The sequence below is a fragment of the Ambystoma mexicanum genome, chromosome 3p, assembly GCF_040938575.1.
Source record: "Ambystoma mexicanum isolate Mex_15411 chromosome 3p, UKY_AmexF1_1, whole genome shotgun sequence".
In the NCBI taxonomy this organism is placed as follows: domain Eukaryota; kingdom Metazoa; phylum Chordata; class Amphibia; order Caudata; family Ambystomatidae; genus Ambystoma; species Ambystoma mexicanum.
In genome coordinates, this window is record NC_090925.1 from 1,234,715,763 (window position 1) to 1,234,737,028 (window position 21,266).

Consider the following 21,266-nt stretch of genomic DNA (forward strand, 5'->3'; position numbering starts at 1 on the left):
GATTGTAGCAGGATTAGGAACTAGAGGGTACTCGGCCTCTACAATCTGGTTAATCGGGCAAAGGTCTTGAATTAGCCTCCATGACCCCTCCACCCCCCTTAGATTTCTTGATAGGGTACACTGACATATTAAACAGTGACTGACGTCACCAAGATACCTTGATGCATCATGGTGGAAATTGTCTTAAAAATACCTTCATCTGCCTCTCGAGACATAGGATACTGTCGTGCTCAAGGTAAAATTGCTCCTAGCTTCAATTTAATCTTTACTTCTCCAACCCCCTTCAATAGGCCTACTTCATAAGGGCCTGTAGTCCATAATGAGACTCGCACTTTTGCCATGTCTCCGTCAAAATAACCGGGCCGCTTTTGTGCCATCATCATTTTCTGAAGAACCTCTTGTTTAATGGCTCATACCCAATAACTAATGCTCATTTCAAACACTACTTTGTCATCAGATGGGTGATCTCCAAACAGATCCTCATCAATGACGTCAGTTAATCTCTATCCCTCCCCGATGACGATTACTGTGCATCATCATCTTCCTTCATAATCATTTCCATCAAGCAAAGCCATTTCTCATCGCACTATGGCTGCTTGTAGTTCTAAAGGAAAGATTCACCCTTCCTCTTCATCCATATGTAACATTGGCCTGAATAGAAACTCATCAGGTATTCTCACAGTTCCGCCTACTAGGCTTGGTAGCCATGTCAACAAAATGCATATCCCATAATGAAACACGTCAGGTTCCAACAGAACTGATCGCATGGTCACTTATCCTGTAAACGCCACAATAAATTCACTCACGTTTAAATAATGCATTCCTGATGTTGAACACACTATACCTTCATCAGTCAAGGGAGTTGTCATATTCAACTTGGTCATTACATCTCGACCTAATATATTGACAGGTGTCTGCCTTGAATACAGCAATGGCACCAACATGTCACATTCTCCTATAGAGACTGGTAAATCTTCAGTAAAAGGAACTCTACTCGTAGCTCCTGTGAAACCTGGAGTATTCATGGCATTGCCAGACATTACATTTTTTTCTTTTATGCACAAGCGTGTTGCACCCGTGTCTACTAAAAACAAAAACCGTTTGCCTCCTATACTGACGTCTACCCTCAGTTCCTCGTGAGGATTTGGTGTCACGGATAGTACTGAACACATCAAGTCTCCCAGTGAGCTGTCCTATTGTGGATAAAGCCTCATTCCTGTACCTGTAAAAGGATTCCCTCCCTCTACAGTGACACCTCCTACCCTAGTAGTCATTAACTGCCCCATACGTGTGCTTTGCTGTATCTGCATAGGTGAATGCTGTGACTGCGCTTGCGGCAGATTCGCTGTTGTGTGCTGCGTTTACAAATCTTGCTGCATTCTCAGTACTTGTTCCTGTTGCACTGCTGGACTCTGAGCAAACCCATTTCCACTCTGCTGTGAATACGCAGGCGAGTTTGAAGTCCCCCCTCTTGAAAATTGACCATTCTGCATAAACCCTTGACTTCTACACATACGAGCTAAATGTCCTGTCATTCCACATGCCCAACATACACGAGGCAGAAATCTCCTACTCTGCCCATCCTGCATGTCTTGATTGTCACTCTGCATAGTTTGAAACCTTCCTTGATTGTTCTGAAAATGTCCCCGATTATTCTGCCTATTCCCCTGATTATATTGAACATTTCTACCTTGAAATCCTCCTCTTCCTCGTGGAGCAAATCCATTATTGCCCTGATCAAACTGCCTTTGATTATTTACCTGCGGCATGTTTGTTACCTGCTGTGGATTCGATCCGTCTCCGCTAGTTATCATTGCCCATTCAATAGCGTACTTGGATAACCTTTTTTGCACTAACTTTGCCTCTTCGCCTTTCCTGATATCATCTTTTTTTAGATTCTTTTCTTGCAAGAGTCTGCAATAATGTGCGATAGTCAGCTGAATTTCTGACCACAGTTTTGCCTCCTTACCTACTAACTTCTTGAGCTGCTTCTGCACCGGGTCTGGCATAATATATGATAGAACACAGGTATAGATTTCCCACAAGCTTCGCGTGTCTCCAAGGCCCACTGCTCTTGGAATTTCTGAATGTAAATAAGTGGGTCTTCCCCTTCCTGCATCTTTTTCGTCATTATAGCTCCAATAACGGACGTGTCCGGATACAGTACTCCAAGTGCTTTCCAGACTGCCGCTCTGCAGTTATTGAACAGTGCTTCGTCATGAGCAGTGTTAACTGTAGTAACACCAGCAGACCCTGCTCTGGACCAAACGTCATCAGCTCTCTCTCCAAGGATGGCAATCAGGAGACCCTTAATGTCCCCTATAGCCAGTGTATTTCCTCCTATCATCTTTTCTAATTCATGTATCCATTTCCCAGCACCAGAAGTTAAACTCAGAAGTTTACACCTTAAATTATCCTTGTCCATCTGGGGCCAAGGAATATACTGTAGTCTAGCTCCCCCTTTCTCTAGCAAGGGAAACTGTGAAACCACAAACTCAATGTCATCGCCCATTGTCTGTCTATTTAAGGCAGGAACAATATTTCTGCACCGCCTTCTTCCTGGCAGCAACCTTAATCTGTTCACATAAGGTGGCGCCTCCCCCCTTTCACCATGGGGTTGTCCTTTAGGTTGGTCTGACTACGTCAATGATTTTGACGCCTGAGGTATAGGTATGTCTAAATCTGACCATCTCACTTCCTTATCCATTGCAAAACAACCCTCAGGACCAAATAAATCACCCCTCTCTTCTCCATGAAAGGTGTTTCTGTCTTCATATGACATTTCCTGTGCCCAACTCGTATAACTTCTCTCCTCTTCATCTATGTGTAGAGTCAGTCTATCTAAAGACAACTCCTTGGGCCTCGTACTACTTGAGGCTCCCTCTATATCGTACAACTGTGCATTCTTAAGTTGATCATTTTTTCCCTTCCCCTTTAATTCTCTCTCATGGCTCTCAGGGCTCTCATGTCATGATAAACTATCAATAGCTTCCCCAATGCTTCCAGAGTCAAACTCATCCTCTAGATTTATTCTAGATGGGCCTGGTAACGACTCATATTCCGGGAGGAAATCCTCTATGCCCTCTCATGCTACTTCTGGATCGGGAAACCTTACCTCCTTCTCCAGGCGATCGAGATTGCGTGCTCTTTGCCTTCTTTTTCATTCTATGTCATCATCAAGCTCTATGCGCTTTCGTGCTTCCTCCCTCACCCTGTCTTCCTCTTTTTTCTTCATATCCCTTCTTTCGTTTGCCCTTCGTATCTCCTCATCTTTTCGTCTTTGCATTCTCTTATCCCTTAACTTGTTCCTCCTCTTCTATTCTTTTTCTTTCTAACCTTTCCTGCTCATCGATTGCCCTTTGTTATCTCGTTTTCTTAGTTCCTATGCTCTTTCCTGCTTCTTCAATTGTTCATCTTGATATAACTACTCTCGTCTTTGTCTAGCTTTTTTTATCACCTCTTCTTCTTTAGATCGTTCCTCCCTTTTCCTATCCTTTTTATCTCGCCCATCTTGATTTTCTTTGTCTTACATCTTCGATGCCTTCACCATAGAGTTTGAGCAAAATGTATCCATTCATCCATCCATTCTGTAGAAGTGCTAACTCATCAGCTTTATCTCTTTCTACCTTCCATCTCTTTATTTCTCTTTCTATATCTAAAGATGTGCTTGCTCAATCACTTCTCTCCTTGTCCCTCGGGACCTTAGGGATTACATCTTTCTCTGTATTCTTCTCAGAGCCCTTGTCACTGATTTGTGACTCATATGCCGGGTCATTATGCCCTGTTGCTGCCATAAGCTCCCTCAATAGGTATAACCTATCGTCTTCCTTGTTTTCGCAGTCTATTTCCGGTAGGGAGGGGTGAGCAGAAGGTTCCTCACCCCCCTCTGTACATACATTAAGGATCCAATCGATAGGAGGCAGCTGTTCGATTTCCTCGTGGTACATTTTCTAAAGTTCTAAGCTTGCTAGTCGCTTGTCTAGCTTTTTTCCCCGTATATGCTGCATGCAAATATGTCATCATATGCTGCAGGACTGCATTCGACAGTGACCCTTCCTTGCAGCCGCGGCCTAAACATTTTATCTGCAGTTCCTTTAACCCATTCCGCACTATACTGTCTAAGCTTAGGTGCATGTTTCAGCAATTGCTTGCAGAGATGCACGAGTGGAGTAACATCCTCCATTTTTGACTAGTCACTCTTGACTATCAATACTCATTTGCCTTTGTCACAGATTTGAAAAACAATAAGTTTCAGAAAAACAATATAATATGTGAGTGCACCAATAGTCACAGGCTCCAATCCTTTTAAATCACGTTTTTTAATTTAATCTTGCTAATAAACACCATCAATTTAAATTCGAACAGACAATTTTCAACCTCGTGTTTCTCCTTTTTTAATCATCATTATTTACTATTACATCATCACCAATACATAAATACATAAAACAAACAGACAAACGGACATACTCGACCGGTCACATATCTCTCATCTCTTACTATCTTTTCTCTGAGACTCGTATTGCCCTCTAAATCAATACTCCTACGGAGTTTAAATAAACCTCTTTAACTTAAGTCTTTAACCAAACTCGTCATCTACATCATCCGCTATGGGATTTTAGGTTAACATTTCTTCTGTTACGTTCTCCAAAACGCAGGCACAGGGCGTATTCTATTATCGTGGCACCCTCCTCACGATAGCTCATAATTGGTTGGCCTCACACAAGTCAATTTCTCTTTAATATTTAACACTCTTATTCTCAAGTTACGTTTATCCCACCTCCCTCCGTTACACTTCTTTCCTTGTCACTCATTGCCCATGCACAGTTTTGCCACCTTGCTCAGGTTTTTACTCACCATTTTGCAAGTTCATCTTCTGACTCTCAGGATTGTACGCCTCTTTTACCGCCTCACCAACTTCCCGTTTGTTCAGCTTCTCGTAGAACGTGGGAGGGGATTCTGTCTGAAACTAGAGGGACCCTTCACACCCTACTTGCAAAAGTTTACCAATTTAAACTAAACCACTATCTACGGGGAGCTTCACGTCCTGTTAGCCGAATGGCAGAGGTCGTGCGATATTGCTGGTACTCCAAAGTTTACTTATGTCGATGGATTTATTAAACCATCCTCTGCTACAAAGGGAACTGAATAACCTCAGCCCTTTAAGATGAGTAGCAATTACCCTGGAGATGGATGGGGATGCAGATTTTATACATACATCAATAATCGAAACAACTCCGGTAGTTTGCAAAAAGGAGAACTGTTTTATTATCAATAGTCTAAAACAGTAGAATACAACGAACATCAACGAATTCGATCGTTCCTCTTACTCAACTAGTTTCATAAAAGACTGAGCTTTTATATCCAAAACTTGTCATCATTGACGTTGACCTACGTAACTACCAACGCCATCCTGCGTGGCAAACTACAAAAACCTAGAGGCAACTGTGATAGGCTCTTAGTGAACATCTAAGTATATGTTCTATACTAGTATGGGACACTGAGTGAAAATAATTGGTTTCTTAACACCAGGTGAGGCAACTAAGCCCTCCCTTCAAAATGGCCACTATGAACGTTCAATGAACTCATGCCGTCCCATTGGCTACACAAACTATAGGACCCTTACTTACGCAGTCTCATAAAATTGGTTGGCACTCTAACCTTCGTCAGTACTTTTCCACCTACGTCTAGCAGCACGCAGGCTGGCCATTCAAGTGCTGGTGAGCTCATCTGAACCATAGCTTCCTACCAATTAGCATATTAATCCATCATCACCTTAGTGGTCTGCTTAGTCAATGAGGCTTTGAAGCTCCGCCTCGAGTTTGTTCTGTACTGTGGAGAATTCAGGTAGTGAAGGCATGCTCTGCGCTCATGCGTAGATGTGAGCATCTTGCTCGTCCAACTTCATCCTTCCACGTGACTGAATACCATGATTTCGAGCTTTCACTGTCTTTAAAATACTATTTTTTAATAGACCTCCGACGTCTTCCTTGTTTGTTCATGTCTTTTTAACAGGAGTTTTGTTCTTTCCCCCGATTTGTATCCAATGTTAGTTAACTTCAGCCTGATAAGACCATGGCTTCTTAGCTTGGCTTCATAGCTCATCCAACCCTGCCTTTCCGAGATTCACTTGGTAATTCATTTGTTTCCTTACTGCGACACACTAGAAATAAGGCCTTATTTCTAAAGTCCAGAACTGCTATAACATGTAGTGGAAAAATCCATCCTTTACTCTTTATGTATATATGTATATATATTGGCGCATGCCGCAATCTATTCACTATAAAGCTAGCCTCAGGATTACTTTGTCCGCTTGCGTTTCTTTTGCATCTGTACACGTGTAAACTGATATCTCTACCAGTTCTGAGGCATAAGCTTCTTCACCTTGATCCCAAGATGTCACTTATATTTGATACTTTCTTGATGCCTTATAGAATATCTGCATTCTCTAGTCTCTGCATCTTTTCTAGGCACATCAGCTCAGCTCTGTGTGACGTCACCATTCGTCTTGAGCATTCATTTGCTCTGCTTCTTCTGGGATTTCATTCAAATGGTCATCATATTTCCTTGTATGCAGGTACAGTTTTCTCAATGGAAACCTTGCCTCCAGGATTCTCCTCAGTATTAGTATTTTCACTGGTACCGCACGGTTTTTGCATCCGGCCTCCCAATATATAGGCAATATGGGTGAGGTGGCTGAGGTGGGGGTACTTGGCTCCTCCTCTACAATTCCAAACTACTTAAAAACTGTTTTTCCTCGAACTGCTGCTGGCCTCTTCTTAGAAATACATGTGCTACGCTGACAGTAAAAACAACATTGCGCACAGGTCGCGTATAGGCTGAAAGCTCCCCCAACGCCTTTTTAAGTTCAAGATTAAAGTCACAACACAGAAACTCTGTACACATTAAACAGTTCCCAAACGCTGCTGCGCTGCTTTTCCATGTTCCTATCAATGTTCTGAGTCTTTACAAACTAAATGATAATGCTGTAAATTGCCAAAAAAGCTGCGCTCCCACCGGTAAATAGTTGACTGCTGACCACTTCTGACTTGCTTAACTCTTCTGGCTTCCAATGTCCAAAACGGGGTAGGCCTAGGGGAACTAATACAAACATGACTGACTAAGATAAGAGAAACGATGAAAGGCAGTTTAGAATGACCTGCCTTGAACAAACAGCCTTCAACATTCCAAATTAGATTGCAGATGAGTGAGGCCACTATCTTGGCCTGGGTTTGAGCCCAATCCTCCATTTTGCAGCAACAACTCTGCAGATCTCTGCGAACATGCATTAAGGAAAACGGGCAGCTGTTTAACCTTGTGCACTAGACCAAAACCCACATACGTATATGTTCCACAGACTCTACGCATCCTAGCTCTTAGCCTAACCCTTCCACCATGACCCCTGATGTCCATGACAATGCAGTTCTGTTCCGCGTTCTGTTTGAATATTGCTTTCCCAGCTGGGTCTGGATCCCCGAATAAAAACGTGACTTCTTTCCTGGCGTACACTCCTTTTTGACTACTTTTGTAATATTTTACTGTCGAGTTCCAAGGCGACCCCCTGTACAGTTCAATGTATAAATTAAACAGCAACAGTGCCAAGAATGACCTTCTGAGGAACACCAAAAGGAACTATAAGAGGGTCAGTGCGGTTATCACCAAGGACAACTAACTGTTGTCTACCGCTCAAAAAGGAACTAAACCAATTCAATACCAGGCCTCTGATTCCCCCATACGATTTGACAGAATTCCAAGAAGTTTTTTCATGGTCAATCGTAGCAAAAGCAGCCGAGATATTGAGTAATATAAGCAAACAGGAGCGTCATCATCCAAAATTGTATATACATCATCTACGATGTGTACAGTAAAGGTTTCGATAATACGTGCTTAGTGCGGCCCAGAGAAGTTATCGTTATATATTAAAAAGGAAAAACCATGCCTGGCAGAAGGAGACTTGGGGTTTCCTTTTGTCAGCTATAGATACTGGAGACTCCCGGGGGTTCTGGGCTATAGTGGGAGCTGAACGCCCGTTGGACAGTAATAGTTTGCAGGGTTATATACCAGAGGCAACAGGGGTTGACCATTTCACCAAGTTGAATTGTGAAACTAAGGTTGAGGATGCAGGGACTGAGGGAACGAATAGTGATTTCAATGACCCCGACTCTAGCGTGTCCCCACTCGTTCCATTTACTGAGGAGGTTTGTTGAGCGCTTAGATGCCAGAAACTAGGAAAGACGCCTCGTCCGGACAAGGTGCCTGCGAATTTCTATGCTTCAGAACTGGGAATTTGGATACCATATCTTACAGAATTGTTCAATCTAACCCTCAAGCAGAATGGGGTTCCTGTTTCATGGATGCATGCTGAGACAGTGTCTGGTTTTAAAAAAGACGCTAGAGATTTGTCATGCAACTACCGCCTAATGTCTTTGTTAGAAACAGGTGGGAAGATATATGCTAGGGCATCTTGGAACACTTGACAAACTGGATTGAGAATAATATCATAAATCATCTCCAGGCCGGCTTCTGTAGTGATTTAAGTGCAGTAGATCAGAGCCTGTGCCTTCGGCTGATTTGCAACAAATATGCTGTCCTCAGGAAGATGAGTGTATATGCTGCCTTCATCGACCTACGGACAGCATTTGATACAGTTCCAAGGGTTAGATTGTGGAACGTCCTCTGTGGTCTTAATATCCCAGCATCACTGTTCAAGGCCATTCAAAATAGATATGTAGGAAACAAAGCAGTTGTAAGGTGGGGTATGGATGGCGGTACTACCCCACACATCGCAGTAGAGATGGGAGTGCTCTAGGGGTGTGTTCTGGCACCCATATTATTCTGCATTTTCATTAATGGAGTAATCTAAGAATTAACTGCTTCTCACTAAGATTCCCCCAATTTAGCAAGGGCTAGGGTACCGATACTTATGTTTTGAAGATGATGCAGAACTGTTATCCCCAACGCCTGTGGAGCTAAAAAGGCAACTCCATACATTTGTGGAATATTGCGATAGGAACGGCCTATCTGTTGACATTTCTAAGATGAAATCTATGGTATTCGGCGAGAGCAGGAGGAGGACCAAAAAGTGCCTGAAGGTTGCCTTAGATAAAGGACCCATTGATCAAGTCGAATCCTATAATTATCTTGGCTTGAGGCCGATAGCAAACTGATGGTGGGATGACCATCTGATGAAAGCAAAGATAACACTGGCAAGGTACAGTGGGGCTCTCTCAAGGTTCTCAATGGAGCACATGAATGGGGCAGTGCAGGTCTCGCTAGAGGCATAGAAGGCACAAGTGAGACAAGCAGCAATATTTGGGGTAATGTGGGTGCTTGTCTTTATCAGTTATATAGAACAAGTATTTTAAAAACATCCTTGGCCTCCACCGATTGCGCATCCAACCTACCTTTATTCCTGGAGAAGGGAATGCAACATATTGAGTCAATTTACTCTACGAGACCAGTTTTTTTTTTTACTGGGTTAGACTGTGGACTAATGAATATTTGGGCAAGTACAGGGAAGCTGTAGTTGTTCTAGCATCACAGACTGGTGGCAGCTCACTCCTGTGGTTTTGGTTTTACTCAGTATGATTTGCGCAAGTAAGATTGTCCTTAAGAATGCTTATTCAGTTAAAGCAGAGCAGAACATCTTATGCACAATATGACAATCTACTTTTATATCCTGACCACATCAACCCCAAATATGAAAGAGCTCTGTATATGAAGCTGCGACTGGGAACACTCTGGCCTGCCAGCCTGCTTAATAAGTGGTACACTAGTGTACCAGCAGTATGTCCATTCTGCACAAGTGTGAGTGAAACGCCAACTCACTTTGTCTTGATTTGCCCGTATTATCTGACACCCAGAAGACACTTCCTAAGACCATTACCAGGGAAAGGCAAGCATGCACCACGGTAGAAGCTATGACTTTATGCAGTAGCACTAATGGTCTCCTGGCAGTCTATTCAACAGAAAAGTACTTGGTCTGGGCTTGGCGCATAAGGCACAAAGAGGGGACTAGGGTACAGAGTTCATTAGTGCTTTTGAGCTGACTATTATTGGGATCATATGCTTCATGGAGAAGTTCTGAATATTGTTTGGATTGATCCACCAACCTAATTTTACCTCAGTTGGATAAGGGTATCATTGGATGGAGTCTACTGTGTTGCCTATATTATATTTGTTTTTTCTCTTTTATTTTATGCTAAAATATAATCTTTATGATTTATTGTATTAATCTATTTGATTTGTTTTATTAGAGTTAATTATCTTACACCATTGAATGCATTAAGTTGCATTTTTAAACTATTATACATTGATCTATAAGATGATGAGGCAGCTATTTCATACAAAATGTTGTGTATAATTTTAACTGAGTTATGTTGCTGTACTTTTATCCTTGATAAATGATATATTTATGTGTTTATGTTACATTAAATATGAACTCATGCTGTGCTTGTTTATATGATATATTTATATCAAAATAAAGCTGAACTGACTGACTGACTGACTGACTGACTGACTGGGTTTCAGTACTATAAATTGACTGAATCCTGGATGGAAAATGTGCTAAAAGCTTTTGAACGGAGAGACAGAGATTCAATTGATCCAAGACCACTTTCTCAGTAAATGTACAGAGAGGCAAGGAGGATACAGGTCTGCAATTAGATAGACACTGTGCATCCAGATTAACTTTATTCAGCAAAGGGAAGCCATGGCCAATTTTCATTGAGTACAGGAAACAGCCCTATTCTAAATAAAGGTGAACAAACTGCCTAAAGTAAATGTCAGAAAGAGCCAAAAATATTTAACTTTGGTAGTAGAGGATCATCTCTCTAGAGTGTAGTGTTGGATCAAGACAGCAATTTAATACGCGTGTCGTCAGTTGGTAGAGTAAAAGAGTTCCCAACATTAACAGTTTTACAGACTGGTTGGCAAGTTCATGCATGAAAATGCAGTATTTCCATGCGGATGTCAGCAATTATCTTAGAGAAGAATCTTGGCAATATGTATTTGAGACAGAAGGCTGGGTCTAAAGAAGAGGATTTTTCATAACCTTTAGAATCATGAATAAAGCTTTAGGTTGATTAACAGCGCACTCAAAGAATTATATTTATATGTTCCCATACTCCCAAGTTGCTGTAGATGTTGAGAAGTGTTTTTCTTGTCCTGCCTTTGATGAAAGACTTACTGCCTCAGGAGAAAGGTTTAACTACCATCACTCAACTTGAGATCTTGGTCCCAATATTCAGACCATGCGTACGGTCAGGAATGATTAGACCGATAAGTAATGCAAAGACCAAGAACATCAATCCTTCATCCACATCCAAAGACAACATAATGGCCTTCTATTGTCTTGCTCTCTCCCTTTACCAACTGCTTGGTAATGTCTGCATCCACATCTGTGCTGGGAAAGTTGGCTCTAAATGACATGCTGCCACCGTAGGAAAGGTTAATTGTACAGAGTTGAGACCACATCCGTGTGTGTCCCTCCCTATGTTGGCACTACCCTCTCTACCTGTCTGTCACCAACAGTTACAACCAATATTTCTCCACCCACCATGTAAGTCTGGACTCCCTATACATTGTGCCATATCCCTTTTCGGGCATCAACTTGCTCCTAAACCTTGTTTTAGGGGGACCACCCATATGTTTGTTGGATTTGTCTTTATTCAAAACATATTTCTACTATTGCTGATGCCTCTCTCTGTCGCATGATGTGCACAGACTGTACAATTTGCTAATTTTCATTTCCTTAGTGTTAAGGTCACCACTAATAACTTCACAGATATGCTTTCTTGAACTGTCATTGGCTCATCAATGCAAAATTCATAGGTACTGTCCAAACACTTGCAAAAATTGATTTTTACAAAAAAGGCTTCTCCCACGGATGTGCTGCACATTCCAATCTGAAAAAAACAGTGCAGTCCCTCAGTTAAAGCTTGCCAAGAAACCCAAACCAGATGGGGTTTTTTTCTGCCTCCACTGCTTTTAGCTTATCTCTCCTTAACCTGTTTTGAGCAATAGCATGTTCACTACTCTCCTCCGACAATGTGTTATCCAAAGTCCCTTTCTTGGTATGCCATGTTCAACCTCAGGAGGTACTCCCTATGGTAAAACCAGAGGAGAATCCATGGGCATAAGTCTCATAACAATGCCAGGCTGAACTGTAAGCATAATTAATAAACAAATTTCAGGCATACACTCGTTTTAATAGCACATCTGCATTCAATAGGGGTAATGTGCACCATGCACAAATGGTAGGTGTGTGACTTAGTGCTGATGTGAGGCATGAGTTGGCATTTAGCTTAGCACAGTGTAAGGTAGGGCTGATAATTAACATTACCAACTACTAATCTGACTAATAACTACCCTTAACAAGACTGATACTAGTGATTATTAGTAATTAGAATGGGGTTGCTTGGGCTATAGTCCATGCTGCAGGCTGTAGAAGCATTGGCATTCACACTGTAATGTCAGTTTAAATATGAGAATTGAAAACTGAGCATTGAAAGACGAGATGCAGTGTGTCTTGCGAGCGTTGGTCTCAAAGAAATTGAAACAGCAGAGCGTGCACTAGCAGAAACAGCACTTTTGTTTAAACAGGAAGGTGGCCTGAGGATATCAAGATGCCATGTTGCACATTTTATCTGGGCTGGAAAGGAGGGCTGTACAAAGGTCATTGTAGAAAAACTAGAAACATTTGGAAAGTTACTGGGGTATTGGCCAGAAGGGAAGGTGATGATTTAGAAGGGCAGGTGAAGATTGACTGATGACCTCATGACAGGAGGCATGAATGTGGGTGGTGAAACAATATGGATTGTTAAGGAAAATATAGGTAGGGCGACAGAAGCAAAGAGCTTAAAGGCTGGAGGAGGAGGGAAGAAAGAGGTTGTTGGCCAGAGAAAGATTGAATCGAAGAAGGAAGAAAGGAGAAAAAGAAAATGTAACAAGATTGGGGGCTGGCTGGTTGTAAATTGTGAAGCTGCAGTCTGTGTCGGGAGCTGAGCTGGACAGTGCAGAAAGGAAGGGTTGGAGTAGACCTCACTGAGCTCTGGCAGGCAGCCGACAGCAGGAGAGAGACAGCCTGCTTCGTAGAGGACATCTCTCGTGCAGGCTGAATCTCCGTTTCACGGGCTACTTGTGAGTATTAGTTCAAAACAAGAAAGATGAACTAAACAATTATTTAGGATAATTCTGGCCTGATCTGGGAAGTGCCAAATTGGGATAAAATAAATGCAACAGGAGAACAGATTAGTTCTTAGTTACCGAAGAGCAGCTGTGTCCTTCCGTGCGAGAAGACAGATTTATGAAAAGGGAGTATTCTGAAGGAGTTTGGCAGCTTTACCTCCAAGGTTACAGATAAAACAAACACCATCTGTCTGCTGGTCTATTTTTAGTGTGGCCTAGAAAGTTTTTCATATGTTGTTTCAAGCCTGATCTGCTTATTTATTTGGCAATTCAATATAACTGATGTGAAAAAGTAGTGTCCCTGGCTTAGCACTAGGTCCTGCATTGCCCTAGCCAAGCGTCTCAACTAAAAACGTCTAACAGTGAGCTATTTTCCAATGGTTTAGCAAATGAAAACAAAAGTCCCTATATATATTTCCCTACATAACCGTCGAAGACAAAAACACATCCTTAAGTTTATGGTCAGCAAATCCATTGGATTTAATCTCTCCCCAGCATCAGGAGAACAGAAGAAGATCCTGAGAAAAGAATCTGAGCCCATCAAAGAAATGTTAAGTGGCCTGCTCTCTGAAGGGGGTACCGATAACACATTTGGCATTGCTTTCGGAGGAGAAGCAATCTTTGGTGCAGGAGAAACCCACTGAATAAATCTGTAATAGAAAGTTCTAAAACCGTGTCCGTGATTACAACACCAGAATCTTCAGGAATTACACCTGAAGTGGAAACAGAAATAAAATCACTATTGTCTAGTCCCAAGCTCAGTACCTGAGTAGAAGCTTAATGCAATTCCAGGGATGGCAACAGGACAGACACTGCCTCTTTGGTTTTTCATTTCCTTTTATGATGTTTCCTCTTTTTTCTGAGGGGACACCTTCTTGAACCAGTGGTTTAAACAAAGCATCTTTGATCCTATATTGGGGCCCATGCTTCCTTTTGTTTCCATTCTGGATCGATTCTGAAACTCTTCTTCAAGCAGCTCTGTCAGACTATAAATGTGATATTTTGTAATCTGCCAGAGCCTCTAAAACCAAAGGAGCATGTTTTGAAAAGTAGCATTGCTTAACATCCAAAGGACTAATCTTCATCCAACCCTAGCCTTTCCGTAAATCTGGTTGCAACTTTATCAACCATTGGGCAAGCAAGGCTTGTATTGAGATGGGCTGAGGTCTTTGAAGGGCTTTGTCACTGTACTGACCTTGTTCAATAGGACAATGGTGCCCAGTACTGAATGATGGTGTTTAGACTCAGAAAAGCAGTAGCCTTAAAGGGTATTTACATGCCTGAGGGCGCAGAACACAGTCTCTAGATGGCCCACAGAAAGTCCTCTAAATGCGGCAGCGACTTTACGCTACTGCCTTCAATAATGGTAGAATCCCCCACACCTGAATTCAGGTTTTTCTCCCATTGAGGATGAAGTCCACTGTTGCCTTTTGAAGTGTCCATCTTCCTTTGGCTTGCATACGCAATGGATGGAGATTGTCGATTCAGGTGCTATGTTATGTAAGCGACTGGGATTTCTAATATACAACGGTGCAGCTATTTGCTTGGTATCCAGGCTCTCTGGCGAATCCAAAAGAATAAGAGGGGGTGGGTGAGGGTAGCAAGGAAAGCATATTGTGCGCCGTCTGTGTGGGCCACCAGTGGCAAAGAGGGTGTGTGCACCAGATAGGCACCTTAACCTGTTCACTGCTATTAGGAGTTATGTATACATCCTAATTCCCATAGGAAAGCATTGAGGTGCGGGCAGTGAAAAGGGTGACACCAGTATCGAAACACGTGTGTCCCAGGAAGTAAAGGGCCACATTTAAAATGAATCGTATAAATACAAGATTTAAAAAAGTACCTAAAAGGAGATGGATGCTAAGAACATCTCCCCTGAGAAAAATACTAAGCAGAAAAACAAGAAGCAGCAATTGACCGCTGGAGCCCTAAAATAGGTCAACAGTGCATCTGACGAAAGAATGGATACACTTGGATAGGGTTGCAAATTCTATAGGTGCGGCTTTGATATCTTAAAGATCGGTTTTCTATTTTGGCTTGATGCCTAGCAAGTTATGAAGGAGCAATATCTCGGGAAGTAAGAGTATATCGGAACATGCAACATCAGAGGAAAATCAAGGCAGGAAATGGTCCATGAAGAGAAAACAACCTAGCTACATAGACAGCACAGGGGAAGAGTTAATGATACACATACAGAGAGAATACAATGATGACAGCAGAGTGAGAGACCAGCTCTTATCAGATATTTCAGGTTTTCAAGAGAAGTTGAATAATAGGTTTAAGAGGACATGGCAGTTAAATAAGCATACTGTGTGAACAGAGCTTTCAAACAGCTTGAGGTACTATGAATAGATATCCCTAATCTATGGATCACCTTTCATAGCTGCCTCCTCGGACTCCTTGTACATCCCAAGGAAGAAGTAGGTGCAGGCCAGGTTCACCCAGACATCAGGATTGCAACCCTCCTGTTTACTGACCCATGTAAATTCCTGAAAGAAAAAAGTGTCTGGTAAAATAAACCTTAGTTCCATGGGAAAGGCTAAAAGGAGAATTAAACATAATGCTTGCAGTTAAGTATTGTTCCCAACACTATTTTATTTACTTGAAGGACACACTTTCAAACTAAATCGGGAATGCTGACAATGCACACCCAAAAGCATTTCCAACATGTGGTAAAACATTTTTCACGAAGGTCAAATTGATGCAAAAAAGTTGCTTTATACATTAAGGATGTAGTTCCACAATTGGGTATGTTCCCTAGTTTTTTGTTTTAGGGGGAACAATTCTCAAATGGGAAAAGTCAGAATGCACATAGAAGAAAGAAGAAATTAGAGAATTGATTACCCCTCTCTCAGCTAATACCACATCGATTGGTGATGCTTTTTAGAAAAACATTTGTACTGTGAAAAATCAAGACAGAATTACTTCATTTAGCTCAACATATATAGACAACCACTGGCCACGAAAAACACACATATATTTAGAAAAAAACATTTGATTGGTCATCCATGATACCTAAAAAATGTTTATATCCTATACTGCATAATATCTGCGATGTAGGTTAACAATTGCTAAAAATTACTATTTTTAAACATGTACATAAATCAAAGTGATAACAGTAAACTACACTGGGGTAGATATCGAATACATTCACAGTTTTACAGATAGTCTACATGTCGACATGTTTCGGCCTCAACATATATGACACTATCTCTAGTGTCCTTTTTTGGATGATATCGAGGGCCTTCTTCAAGACAAAATATTTCTTTTCAATCAGAGATTTAATCTTATATTCCCCTTTGATAAACAGAATTGATTGCAATATGATATGAACGTGAGAATATCTACTTCGAACCCTGTAAATCAGGGCTTAGAATTCCTTGCAATGTGGAAACCATTTATATTGGTGCCGGATGGCTATTACTAGTTGGTCCAACTGTCTGTTGGACCAACTAGAAATAAACCTTATTTCTATATGGGTAATTTACCAAAGGTAAGCACCCATCATAAAATACCAGGGTGGTGGGGAAAACTAGGGATCCATCAAACTTAACAAACAGCAGTTAGGCCCTCTATGGGCCTGCACCATACAGGTACAGTGTTCAATAGACATATCCCAAACCTGGACTACATGGAAGGCCGTAGAACAGTCAGTGCCTTACATGCATAGGCAGTGTATGGGAAAGGAAGGGAAACAATTTTACTGAACCGAAAAAATATGTAATAATTCTCGAAGGCCTAAAAACAGAACTACATATTAATTGGACATCCCTAGGACATTGTACAAGGATGAATGCATACACACATATAATATACTATATGCAGAAAGAGAGAGAGAGAGAGAGAAAGAGAGAGAAAGAGAGAGAAAGAGAGAGAAAGAGAGAGAAAGAGAGAGAAAGAGAGAGAAGGAGAGAGAAGGAGAGAGAAGGAGAGAGAGAGAGAGAGAAAGAGAGAAAGAGAGAAAGAGAGAAAGAGAGAAAGAGAGAAAGAGAGAAAGAGAAAGAAGAGAGAGAAAGAGAAAGAAGAGAGAGAGAGAGAGAGAGAGAGAGAGAGAGAGAGAGAGAGAGAGAGAGAAAGAGAGAGAGCTAGAGAGCGAGAGAGCGAGAGAGCGAGAACAGGTACTGTAAACCCTAGCCAAAGGCTTCCAAGATCTAGTAACACATTTTAGCAGCAGTTACCTAATTCATACATTTCAAAGGATAAATAGTTAGAGTTACTAGAAATTGTCAAAATGTAACACTTTTAGTCCCATGGAAGAAATGCATAGGAAGACTACAAATCAATACAGAAATGACAATTTAAGTACCAAAAATAGCAAACTTGATCTAGACCACACTGAATACCCCTAGGGGATCCTAAAATATTGAAATGTCTAGGGACAGACACGTACCCCAAGTTCATTTTAAGAGTGTTTCTGGTGAAGTCACAGTTCCATTGGAATGAATGGGAGAACGTGGCCAGCCGCATTAGTGGAGTAAGTCGGTTTTACCCCACAAGTTCATATTCTGCAATGGTCAAACCCATAAAAGGTCACAGGAAACCACAAAGAAGTGTTCCAGAGGTCTGAAGATGAACCCAGGCCCCAGAGCTAGAAGCAGCACAAAAGGAGCCCCCTTTTTCTACTGGGTACTGGGGCGATTTGTAGGATTCAGCGCTCTAGGTTGTGCAACCTGGGCCAATGCATGCCCCGGCAACCTAGGAAAGAGACAAAGGTTCCTCCCTGGATTTCTACCTTCAACCCAGGAGTGATGAATCAGGCAAGAGAGGGTTCAGGGAGAAGTGGTAGCCCAAGGAAACAGCACCCACCAGTAGCATGACCAAAATAAGGCAGCAGTGAATGGCCCCAGGTCAGAGGCAATGACTGGTGGCACCCTTGGATGTCTTAAGTTAAAGATCTGGCAGGCAATTGAGACTTCAACCACCTTCTTGTCTTCTGCAGCAACCCACAGCTAATCGTGAGGGTCTGGAAAATGGCAGGCTGCAGTGGGAAAACAGCCCATAAATACTTCTGGTTCGACGGGCTCGACCCATCAGACGTGGAGAAACTGAAGTAGAATTTAGGGGCACCGGACGTGACCTCCAGAGGCAAGTAACCCAAACTGGGATATGCTCAAACCACTGTACATAGCCAATATGGCCAGGTAAGGTTTAAAATAGGCATACGCTGCATGATTAGCAGGGAAATCCCCTCTAGCAGGTCAGCAGACTTGCTTCCTTCTCATTGCAAAACAGGTAACCAAAAGAGTGCAACAAGCCTCAATACTCTTGCACAAAGGGGCTTGGTCAAGGCCGGCCAGCCAATCCCTAAAAGAGGTTGAGGGTCAGATGATCAAGATCAACCATACTGGTCGGTCAGTAGGACTGCCGCTCAGCCTTACACACCCTTACAGGAAGGGAGGGAGATAGTCCAGGGACCTATACTGGTCTGAACCATTTAGGACCAATAACTAAGCTGCCCTGATGGGGTCACAAAGAATCCACATTGTCAGAATCGCCAATTTTGGGCCTACCTCATTGCCACCTAGACAAAGGAAAGCCCTGAAACACAAAATGGCAGACAGAGGGCAGGATGTTTAAGAAAACACTGGTACCCCAATGACTATCAAAAAAGGTACACTGGGCTACCAATGCAAAAAATGACTTGCATTCTTGGTAAAGCCAAAACTAAAGCATAGCCGCCACCAACCTACCCCTTAAAACCTGTGTGTGGGCTGATAAAAGTCTGAAATGGTACCCACGTGACCAGTCGCCTTACGGGCGACCCAATGTCATATACCTTATAAAAGGCAAACAGGAACATAGTGGCAGGGGGACTTCAGGAGAAGTGCCTCTGGCCACTTTAAGAGATCAAGAAATCAAAAACGATGGAGGAGGGGGGGGGGGTCTTGGGGTGGGCGGGGGTACAAAAAGTTGAGGATCCCCAAAAAGTGTCCCTAGCCTACCAAACCTATGAGTTCTGGCTTAAACAAAAAAAAAGAAGAGTACTGGAAACTGAGGTTGGAGCAAGAAGGATTTGCTAATACCACTTGGTAAGCTCCAGCATGGATATGTATGTAGATGTTTCCTTGCTAATTTACCTGTCTGCTGCACAGACTGGTTTCTTGGTACCCTCAGAGTCTCACCAGGCTCCTCCACGACCAGTCCTCCTTGCACTGCCTCCTGGCCTTACGCGCACTTAGGCGCAGTAATTTTAACCCCTACAGCCCCCTGCCTCGTTGCCTCCTTGCACTTACCCAGAGCCGCGCTGCACTGGCTGCACTTGCTCTTAACCTGCTGGCATGAGGGGCCTTTCCTCTACACTCTCCCTTGCACGCCCCCCTCTCCCTTCCCCCTGCACTTCTCGTGTCGCACTTGCACGATCACATGACACAAGGCCTAGTAAGATAGTTTGTCTCGTCTTCCCTTCCTTGTTTTGTGGCGCCTAGAAACACTTGTGTAAAGACGCATTATAAATGCCATATCATATCAATTTGTTTTAGCATCTCAGCAATGCTTGCCTAGCGATATGCATCAAAACGAGCGATCTCATGCACCTTTCCAAAACGGATACAGACCCACCAACTGCCGTCTAGTTTTCCCAGAAGTACAACAGGGAATGCACAATATTTCAGTAAAGTTTGATTGCATTCAAAATCTTTGGGACTTCTTTCATCACTTGCCGTTGTACTTCAGGTATGCGTTATGGGCACAGGTATTGTAAAGAATTTATTAAACGCAACATACACCCGAAAGCACCTTGGTGCTCCTTACAGGTCAGGTGGAAGAAACAAAAATGATTTTATTTTTCTTTGAAACAGAGCTTTACGGAAAATGCAATGAGCCACTGTGGCTCTAAAAGTGAAAGGGAGAGAATTCCAAATGCCAGATGCAACAACAGAGAAAAAACAACCACCAATTTGGCTATGTTGGACCGAGGGAGTCGGATGAAGACATGATTCGGCAGAACGCAAGGTGCTGCTGGGAACATATGGCTGAAATTAGGCCACAAGATATTCTGCTCCTAAGCCGTACAACACCCAGTGAACCAAGCAGAGGGCTTTAAAATGGATGCGCTTAGCCACCGGGAGCCAGTGTAGCCTTCGAAGAACAGGGGAGATAGGAGAACACCGTGGGATGGAAGTAGTCAGACAGGCAGCAGGGTTCTGTAGAACTTGCAAACATTGCAAAACATAGGCAGGTTGGGCAATAAATAGAGAATTACAGTAGTCAATCGCAGAGATAGCAAGAGCAAAGAATACCGGTGCCTGTAGATGTATAGTAATATAAGGAAGAACCCGGAGAAGGAGTTTCAACTGAAAGTAGTCCCGCTGACTGACAGAACTCACCTGAGATTCCATAGACAGGGATGACAAACGTTTCACCGCATGATCTTTGACAACCAAGACATGCGTAGGAAAAGAGCCTAAGGAAACAGGTCAGACATCAGCAGTCCGAAAAGAAGACGCAGAAGGGGGACCCACCACCAGCACCTCAGTCTTTTCGCCATTCAACTTGAGCCAGTTGTTCCACATCGATTTGCTCACAGCCTCAAAACAGGCATGAAACCTGGCCAATGACTCAGGGATGGAAAGGTCAAGACAAACCAGGATTTGCGTGTCGTGTCATCAGCATATGAATAGCAAAGGAAGCCGTGGGAGAAGATGAGTTTGGTCAGAGGTTGAAAATAGGCATTAAAAAGAACTGGGGAGATGGCGGACCTTTGGAGGACACCACAAGTGAGATCCGCCTCCAGAGACACAAAAGGTGGAAAGGAAAGAGTTTGGCGGCGGTCTAAAACAAAAAGGAGAACCATGCCAGGACAGTCCCTGAGAGGCCGGCCCTTGCTAGGTGCTCCAGCAAGAGCTCATGATCGATAGGATCAAAGGCAGGTGAAAAGTCCAGTAAAACCAGAGCACTGACGCTGCCCACATCATGGGTTCGAGCTAGGTCGTCCATGACAGAGACCAGGACACTCTCAGTCCCACGCCCTGGACAGAAGCTATACTGTGAAGAGTGAAAAAAGAAGATTCCTCAAGAAAAGTGGTGAGAAGAGGACAGACCAAAGATTTTAATAATCTTCATAGAAAAAGGGAGGAGACTTC

General features: G+C 42.7%; 1 protein-coding gene across 2 annotated transcripts in view; it reads right to left on the bottom strand.

Moving 5' to 3' along the window:
- Positions 1–21,266, bottom strand: part of IFT56 (intraflagellar transport 56) — a 1,056,475-nt gene that overhangs the window by 860,447 nt on the left and 174,762 nt on the right. For both annotated transcript variants that reach the window (XM_069652706.1, XM_069652707.1), the window contains one exon: positions 15,560–15,674. In XM_069652706.1, the coding sequence (XP_069508807.1) occupies positions 15,560–15,674 (115 nt within the window). The remainder of the gene's footprint in view (positions 1–15,559; positions 15,675–21,266) is intronic.